The following is a 9,824-nucleotide window of genomic DNA, read 5'->3' as shown; positions in this document are numbered from 1 at the left end:
CCTGCTAAGTCAGTTCAACGATTTCTGGTAACAAGAGAAAAGTTAAGTTTTGCTCAGTGTATCACAGACTGGTTGAGGTTGGAAGGGATCTCTAGAGCCCATCTTGTCCAACCTCCTTGCTCAGAGCAGGTTGCTCATGACCATGTCCAGAGAGCTTTTGAGTATCTCCAAGGATGGAGACTCCACAACCTCCCTGGGCAGTATGTGCTCAGCCTCCTCAGAGGATGGGGGGGACGTTTCCTGATGGCCAGAGACCCTCCTGTGTTTCACTTTGTGCCCATTGCCTCTGGTTCTGTCACTGGGCACCACTAAGAGCCTGTCTCTGTCATCTCTGCAGTCTGCCTTCAAGTATTTATGTAAGATTCCCCATAGCCTCCCCCTTCTCCAAGCTGAATAGCCCCAGCTCTCTCAGCCTTTCCTCATAATGGGAGATGCGCAGTCCTTTCATGTTCATGACCCTTCACTGGACTCTAGTATGTCCACGTCTCTCACTGTGGATTGCCCAGCACTGGGCAGAGTGCTCTAACTGTGGCTTTACCAGTACCCACGAGCGACACTCCTCCTGCTGCAGCCTTCCCTGCAGCAAGCACAACTGCTGGGAAGCTACACAAGTAGCTACATTAAAGTTGTAAATGAGAAGGAAGTCCTAAACTGGAGGTTTCCCATACAACCCTAACTCAACACACATGGAAAGTCTGATCCATGCTATGTGACAAAGTTGTGCCGTGCCCCACCCCCCAACTATTTGGTTAAGCATAACATCAGGCAAATCAAAAGCCAAAAGGAGGATCAGAACGCAAGTTCCCAGTTTTGAAAACTGCACTGTGAAGACCAAGTTCATTTAGGTTGCTGAGTACTTGGGAATTCCCACCCTGTACATCTTGGTAAAGTGATTCTTAAACAGAGCAGCACCACAGAAAAGTCGCACTGCAGTGGGCACAGAAGAGTTAACTCTAGAGTTCAGCTCACGCTGTTCCAAAAGCAGCTAAGTCACCCACTGGGGCTCACCAGGCAGCAAACCCAACGCACTCAGCGTAAGCTCCACGGTTTATCAGTTATAAAACACAGGGAGAAGTGGGACAGGACACAGCAAGTTAGCCTGACCTTTACTGAGGTACTTCAGCTTAGCGGTAACTCTTGCACATCCGCTTGCCCCATTCAAGAGAAAGTGGGATTTTCCCAAAAATGACTGGGAACAGTTATAATCACATTAAAACACTTTATTCATCCATTTAAGGCAATGATCCTTCATAACGATACTTAAGCGTGCAGACTTTAAGACAACATTTTTAATTCAAGCCTATGCATTCTGCTAAAGCTTTGGAGTTTAAATTAAGCACCAAGGTATGCTTAAGACTGTACTTTGAGATTATTTATTCTACAACACGTATTCCTTGAGGAACGCTTGTATTAGTAAATCTAACGTAGGTTAGTTTGCTATTCTACCGAGACACTCAGTGTTGCTCTCCCAGCTCTTCTGAGCCCCTTGTAAGAATTCTAGGAGGGACAAACATTTCAAAAGACAGATGAAAAACCCAAGATAACTACTGTAGCCACGAACACTTTATCAAGTTGCTTATAGAGTGCGAGAAACTTCCTTATTTATTTAGCACTCTAAAATAAAACTGCTCTACTAGCCCCCATGCTCAGGCCTTCACTGTCTTACCCAGCAAAGCGGGCAGGCTCCCAGGCCAGATACCCCCAGTACCACCTGGAGCAGCCCACTACCCTCCAGAGTGCAAGGAGCAGAGACCCCAACCATTACCACTTAACTGGGATGATTAAGTAGCACTGATGCGATCTTTCAGTCTTCCCACCAGAAAAGGGGTACTATAGATGAAAAGGATGTCACTGCATACCCCTTCCCCCTTGCAGGTTAGGGTGAAAAACATGTTTGTGCACTAGACATGAATTGCAACATAACACCCAGCCCCTTGTGAGCTGCTGACAGTGTTGCCTACCAGATGCCTGAGGAGGAGGAAGCTGTGTAGGGTAAGCTGCTTCCTAGAACTGCTTCTTGTCTTGCCCACTTTCTCTACTAGTAAAGAAAAAAAAAAAGCATGCTTTTGTTAATAGCTGTGCTGTAGGCATCAGCTTACAGACTGATTTTAAAACTGCTTGCTCCCAATGGCATCCCCTTTAAAGGTGCTGCAATTTGGGACATACTCTAAGAAATCTACACTCCAAATACTAAATCGCTGCTCTGGAAGGGATGTAAACTCCATAAGCTTACAAGGCTCAAAGAGCTATCAGAGAGCTGAAACAGTCCCAGAGTCTACAACTGCTTTCAGTTTAAAACTGTGTCAGACTTCCACCCTACATGTCTGAAGCTGCCTTTGTGGAATTTATTTATACTTGTTCAAGATGGGAATGCTTCTTTTAAGTACCAGCTCTTGCCTCTTAGTTGAGATCTGCTTTCTGACAAGACAGCCCTGTTTCTTCTGAGGGAAAGTGTTCTGAATTTCTGTGAAGTCACCCTTAAGAGTTTCTTTCGCTGCCTTTACTTCCTTCATAAAATGAACACCAAGGGATCTCAACCAAGACTGTCTTCTCACTGGTTACACCTGTAGCTGTTTTGTGCTATATGAAGGAGACTGTGCATTCCTACGGACAGTTCAAGGCAGCGAACAGGAGGAGATGGGGCTGATAGGAGCATACTGCAATCGTATTTGGGTTGCAAAATTAATATTAAGGTGTATTTTGTGAGTGATTAAGCTGACAACCATTAACAGGTAGACAACTGATGTCCTTCACTGATGTCTTAAATTCTTGCCCCATCTTTTTTCAACTGTCCTAATTCCAGCCAATCCTCCAGTCTTTTCAAACCTGCTATCTATCACCTCTCCAGATGCCTGTTACTTGTATTGTCAATTTAGGATTCTCCAAAACAAAGAAAAGGAAGATCCTGTGCCACACTACACATTCTTCAACTATAATGTTCTCACCAGTTTAATCTAAGCATAACACAGCATCAGTACTTTGTACTAGCTTAGTGCTTCCAACAGTCATAGAATGGTTTGGTTAGTCATCAGCAATTGACTGAAAGCAGTTGTAACAAAAACTGCATCAACCTGACAATCATTTCCCCTTGACTGAAACCATTTCTTCAGTTCTCTCAACTCAGTGAGGACCTTCAGCTTTGTGCACTAGCAGGTTCACTCCTTTCAAGAGCTAAATCAAGATACTGTTTTGCCTTTTCATCTGTTTCTACAAATGCAGATGCCTTTAGCTGGCCAGAGAAGGTAGGAGCTTTTGTGAGTTCAGCAAAAGGGACATTTAAAAGGATGTAAAGGGACAGTTATGACGTGCAAGGGAGGTGTACCAGTCTGAGCCAAAAAGGAAGTGTCCAGGAGCATCACACGTAATTGGAGAGAAGAAACAGAGCCAGCAGGATAGCCTCACAGAGCTGGGACAGTGTGGAGGATACTGTAATTAAATATGGTGTTTGCCACACTGAATTACAAAAATAGCGTGAAGCCACAAAAATGGAATGGTCAGGCCATGATTCACATACAGAAGACAAAACATTCTCAATTGCCATGAGTAGATCTACCAGCCATAGACCTACACTTTCAGTAGCCAGAAAAATCAGTAAAATTCAATCCTGGGTCTTCGTGGTGTTTTAAACCTCCCGTTTGCGTTAAATATAAATACTGCTCCACCAGGCAGAGGATGTATTCTAGTGCCCCACAAGCTAACACAGTTCACAGAGCTGAAGATGGTTCTAGCTTAAAAAAAAACCAAACATTAAGCTAGTGCAAAGCAGCTTGTTTTAAACATGTTTTAGTCATGTCATTGAAGGTTTTGTTTAAAAAGTGATGAATACTGAGTTTCGATGTACCCCTTGAAAAAGGGCCTTTTTTTAAGGTGACAGAGAAACAAAGCAGGTTTAGTGTTTTTTGAAGGCCACAGCTGTTCCCTACATTTTACTTGGCATGCATTGTGAACACTGAAGTCTCCCACTGTCAGGTACTAAGTTTAATTTTGGTTTTGTTGGGGTTTTCTCAGTTAAAGTGCTTAGACTCTGAGGTGAGGTGGCAAGACTTCTGTGATCCGCTGGCAAAGTTAACAGTCCCAGGGAAATTGGATGTCCAGAGCACCCTGCGCTCACGAGTTGGCTTCACGCTAGCTGTAGAGTCACAGGACTGCAGCAGTGACCACAGAAACTGGTGACAGCAGGAACACAGCAGTTTTTACATTCTAAATCCAAATCAGTAATTCATTTCAGCAGAGTAAAATTAAATGAGCATTGGAGGTACCTTTTGAAATAGTTAGTGCTGGGGACCACTGTGATCGTAGAATATCAAGACAAATGCTGCCATTACTGTTAATATTTGGATGATAGATTCTTGTTGTAAATGCAACCTGCAGAAGAAGGAAAATTTCAGTGCAGGCTCATATATGACATCAGACCATACAGTAATGAAGAGATTTGTGATACAAGCCACTCACCTTAGGTGGTTTGAAGGGATAATCTGTTGGGAAGTGAATTGTCAAGAAAAATACTCCACCTTGATAGGGACTGTCATTCTGTTAATGAAAAAGAATCATTGACATTTGAGGAGTTACTGCAAGAAGTCTGGTCATAAAAAGCTAGGGGCATCAATTCTCTCATACTTACTGGTCCCATTATTGTAGCTTGCCAATGGAACACTGAAAAAGAGAAAGACTTACTTCAGTTGGAGAAGCTAAAAGTAATGAAATACTTGCTTCCAGACAAAGCAGCACAGAAAAGGCTACTTTAAAAACAAAGCCTTCTGAAAGGCTGCAAGGAAGCAAGCCAAAGAATTAATCAGAGACAGAGCAAAGTACTCAACACTCCACATCCACTTGGTCCACACTTTGGGACTGCTGTGATACCACACACATGTTGTGCCCTGCAAAAAATCCCTTTACAATAGAAATCCAAGCAGTTACAGTCAACATTTCAGACAACACATTTGTTATTTCAACTTTGTTACTTCCAACGAAGCACCTGAATCAAAGCCTGGCTTCCAATGACTGTGCTGCCCCCTTGGAGCTAGCTACAGCATGAACTCACACCTTCTTAGGTAGGATCTCTAGTTAAATGGAGGGTAAGCCTAAGCTTTGTATATGCCATATGTGAAGAGGTAACCTAAGCCAGTGTTACCTTGTCTGAATGTTTACACTTAGTCTCCAGAGGCCTCAGGATCTCCCTAAAGCAGCAGAAAGCAATGCAAGTCTTCAGAGACTGCACGAATGCCAGTCTGCTCAGTACCTGGGACCAAGATGTGCTAGTACACACTTTAGGTTAAACAGACAAAAATTAAGTCTCACTCATATGCATCTGTCCAAGAGAACATCTTAATCTGGCAATATGAAGATTCGTGAAGAATGTCTTTATGCTGCAGAACATAAGGAAAACAAAGCTGTTAATTTGCATGAAGCACGTTAGGAAGTTCTCAGGGCTCCTGCGTCCTCCAAACGCTCTAACACTAGCTGCGCAAAGAGCACCAGCTTCACAAACTTCACATGCAACAGTACTGCGGGAAGTTTCCCTCTGCATGGAGGTCAGCCACATCACATCTCCAGAACTGGGGAACTGTGTGGAAGACTCCAGCTGTGGCAAGGTAAGTCTTCAAGAAAGAGAAGCTGAAGCCACTTGCAGGTACATACTTACCCTGCAACTGGTCGCTACAGCTTTCAAGTCTAGCTGTGCCAAAATCATTCTGGCCCAGAGTGGCACTACTCGTTCTGATCTAGCACAAGCAGTTTTTAATTACATGTGGTATAGACATTAAAACTGGCAATGATCTCATACAAGGAAGGAGAAAAAAGCATGGTGGCAATAGCCCTGCCAAGACAAGGGAGTGTTTTGTTAGAGCAGCAGGGTGGTGGTTACAAAGGGCATTACAGCTGGAGACACCAGCTAGTCTTCTGAGAAGCTCTACCCTCACTGCAGAGTCAGGAAACCAAAACGGCGGTTCACATGCTTGTATGTAGTCTTCACCAATTTTAAAAGATTCAGAGAGCTTCACAGGAAGCCCGTACCACCTGGAGTGGGACAGCGAGAAACACAGTGAATCTTAACATTTTATAAGTCACAGGTGTGGTTTGGGTAGGTTTTGGGTTGGGTTTTGTGTGTGTGTGTGGTAGGGGTTCTAACTGCCACCCCAGACTCAAGGAAAGTGCTTGTTTAACCAAAGCTTTAGATTCTCAAAACATCCAGGACAAGTTTGATGAACTAAAAGATGGATATGTCCTGCAGAGCTTATTTTAATCACTTCTTTACTCTGAAATCAACCATTCAAGAAGTTATTTACCCAGTAAGGGGGTTGCTGACATACAGCAGCTAGGCACAGGTATGTGCTTGAAGTCAACTACACACTCTGGAAGCATACTAGTATTATCCAGTCCCAAGCATATTTTTGAAACAAAGGCCAGAGGTGGGGGGAAGAGAGCTAAAACTACATTGCCAAGAGAAAGAAAACCCTGTCCCTGCAGTTAACAAGGCAGAAACAGCTCTTCACTTTCCAAAGGTTATGAACTACAGGGACAAGCAGCTTGTAGCTGGGGACAGTTTACATCGGCTGGACTAGCCACAAGATACCACTTTTCAGGGCACACTGTGCTTGCACTCAGAAATGTCATTCTGACAAGGCAACCGAGGAGACCTAGAGCACAGGGATCTCAGAGAAGGCACCTTTCTGTTGCTGCCACTGCTATGCACTTACATGCGCCCAGAGTGTTGCTCTCAGTAGTCAAAATCTTTCATTAGAGGCCTTTCAGAAAGGTGGCACGAGTAGAACCACATTTTACTTTAAAGCTTTCTGTATTCAGTAGTAACTTCCCATTACAAGCATTCACCGACTTACATTAGCACCTCCTCCACCTGACGATCTCCACCACCTCTAATAGTCTCTGGAAACTACACAGTAGTTTATCATGGCACAAATTACACGTGCTAATTTAAGGGAAAAAAAGCCTGACTGGCTCTACATCTTCATAATTTCTCTTCCATAAAACTACAAGCTTCTTTGAAATACTTTTTTGGAAGCAGAAATAAGTGGAGTAAGTAGAAGCTTGACACTACTGCTAAAAACCCTCAAAACCAAATGCAGCTTTCAATGAAAGCTACTTGTGAGCTGGGATGCTTTGCTGAATGCCCAAAGACCACATTGCACAGCAAGCTCAATGGGCAGCCCAGTCAAAGCTTCAGGTGTTCTCACACAGCCTCTCACACAGCAGAACATCTCCAAGAAAGTGTAAATTCATTCCCTTGTCTCGGGCATTTTCTGCACTAAATACCACTGAGTTGAATGCAGGCCCATGGTAAAGTTGTAAAGCAAAAGGTGAATTTGCAAGCATTCATATCTCATTGCAAACATCCTTCTTACTCAATTATGACCAAGAGTTTAACGCTGCTATAAAAAGTAGCGCACTAGAAAGTGCAAAATCCTAGCTAATACAGAGGAGACTGTACAGCTTGCAAAACCACTGCAATTTATGATGTCTTTCTGTGAGAGATCTTTAAAGTACAGGGCAACAATTAATGAAGCCTTATTCACAGCTACTCAAACGAGGGTGGAGAACATTACCCACAGCTAAGATAAAGAGGATCCATATAAACGCCATTAGGCCAAGTCACATGCTTTATCTTGTCTTCCTCCCTAGGCAAAGACATGTGCACAAGATGACAGTAGATCTTACTATAAAACAATGTTAGACAAAAATATTTGGAGTAGGACTTTAAGGAAAGCTGCTTTTTTTCTACCTTAACACAGCTCCTCAAGTTTCAAAAGGACAGAACAACTCCAAATCACACACCAGGTGAACAGCCTTGCATGGGAAAGACAGACAGCTGGTGTGTAAGCCAAGAAGATTTTCCTGGGCTATCCCTTACTTGGAACTTGGCAGGGCCAACTGATCGGAGTACACTTTTCAAACAGAACAGTACCATGTGATTTAAGGATGCTCCACCTGCACCTCCTATCTAAGCAGCTACCTCCAAATCAAGCAACTTGTCAAAGTCAGAAGAGCAGGATTTAGACACTCCAAATTTGCTAACTGAGAAAGCCACAAATAGTATTACAACTTGAGTGAAATACTGCCTAAAAATTAACAGCCAAACCTGTTTCTCAGTTCTTATACTCTGGTGTGCTCCATAATACAATAGCACAAAGCAGATTAAAGAACAAGCAACATTTCCAGTGTTCTTAATACCCATTTGGCCACAGAAACTAAACTTCTTAAAGAAATCTGACATTACCTCATGATTCAAATTCTAATTTAACAACTAGCTTTCCTTCCATTCACACTTTAACCTCTTATCCCCAAGGGCTGCATGTAACCCTCTTACGATGCAGCGTTAACTAACTCCTGTGGAAAACCCAGTTAACCCTGACCTGCTGTTCTAATGTCTAGTATCAGGAGTAGATGGTGTTACTTCCACAAGACCATGTGGCTACACCCAATGGCGATTAGCTACCACGGGAGTTCAGAAAGCTGCACGCAGCTGCTTGCTGGTTTGGCCACAGAGCCACTGAAGTTTGGTAACTTACACCCTGCAGAGTTACACCTTTGAATTAAGTGAAGAAGTACCCAGTGCTGCCCATTCAATAAAACGGGAGTAACCCAGATCTCCAGTGATACAAGGAAGGTACCAAGAGATGCAGAAGGGCAACAAATTGAAGACTGGTATGTGGAGTACCACCTAGTACTCTAACCAAAGAAGAAACAGAAGAGTTCTCCTTGCTAAGCAACTGGACGTCCCACTTTAGAAGGAAAAAGTTAGAGACAGCAGGTGTTTGCTGATAATAGCATACTTACTGTCATCACCAACGGGCCATGCTGAACACTGTGCTGGAGGATCACGTGCCAGATCATTCAACTCCTAAAAAACAGGAACAGTTTATTTGATTTAATTTCAAGACCAGTCACGTTACTGCTAAAAACACTGTTAGTGGCACTTTGGCCATCGTTCTTGCTCATGAACACTCACATCAGTGAGCTTCCTGAAACCACAAGAATAGCAACACCAAAAAAGTAACAGCCAGGACACCAGAAAGCCAAGTTGCATCTTAAATTCAGGTAAGGTGTTTAGCATATGCATCGGTTTCCTCTCCAGCTTTCCATTCTCTGTCACAGCAACCTTCAGCAAGTCATAGGGTCTATCAGGTTTGCCTTCACTGATGATAAAACGTAAGAAATCACAAGCATTATGAAGGTAGTATACACCCCACTATCTCCAGGTCACAGAGAGATAAGGTGGCCTCAATCCAACAATGCTCAGCATTAGCCTTATTAGCCCCCATATTGTAACAGCTCCCAGGTTGCTCCAGCAATAGTGCTCTGGGTTACCACCTCAAGCCTGCAGTAGCCTTTTCAAAGTGTGCAAAACTTCAATAACCTGCAGCTGTTTCATCTCCAGATGTGCGCATCAGCAAACATAGGTGGTTAAATGGAATAAAAGGCAAGGCTTTCTCTACTTACAGACTGCTAGCCCATGAACGGAAAACCTCTCTTTAAGTACCTGTGTGAGTCAAGTTTTCCTCTGAAGAAATCCTATTATGAGTCTCAATCGCTCTGCCTGAACGGTTTGAGTAATTACTAATACTTCTGAACTATACCAGGTTTCAATCTGAAGCAAAATTTCAGCCCAGATCAGAAAGAAGAGTCCACACTGTCACCAGTAACTCACATTAGCAGTTTGCTCAGGAAGTGGACAATTAGTGGGAAGTGCAAACAGAAAAAAACTTGAAAGTGAAACTTTGCTATATTCCCGGCTCAGCCACTGACCTGCTTTGCACGAACATAGTCACACCTTTTTCTGTGCTAGCCTGGTCTAGAAAGCCAAACAAACA

The 9,824-nt window shown here is 43.3% G+C and overlaps 1 protein-coding gene across 1 annotated transcript in view; it reads right to left on the bottom strand.

Annotated features, from left to right (window-relative positions):
* Positions 1-8,854, bottom strand: part of LOC104508607 (ubiquitin-conjugating enzyme E2 D2-like) — a gene marked incomplete at its 5' end in the record, with an annotated part of 15,828 nt that extends 6,974 nt beyond the window's left edge. Inside the window, 4 exons of the mRNA XM_010150330.1 lie at positions 4,260-4,365; positions 4,453-4,530; positions 4,622-4,653; positions 8,791-8,854. Of these exons, the coding sequence (XP_010148632.1) occupies positions 4,260-4,365; positions 4,453-4,530; positions 4,622-4,653; positions 8,791-8,854 (280 nt within the window). The remainder of the gene's footprint in view (positions 1-4,259; positions 4,366-4,452; positions 4,531-4,621; positions 4,654-8,790) is intronic.
* Positions 8,855-9,824: the final 970 nt, after the last annotated feature.

The sequence above is a fragment of the Eurypyga helias genome, unplaced genomic scaffold, assembly GCF_000690775.1.
Source record: "Eurypyga helias isolate BGI_N326 unplaced genomic scaffold, ASM69077v1 scaffold8700, whole genome shotgun sequence".
Lineage (NCBI taxonomy): Eukaryota > Metazoa > Chordata > Aves > Eurypygiformes > Eurypygidae > Eurypyga > Eurypyga helias.
Note: the sequence above shows the minus strand (reverse complement) of the source record. Positions and strands in the feature narration are given on the sequence as shown.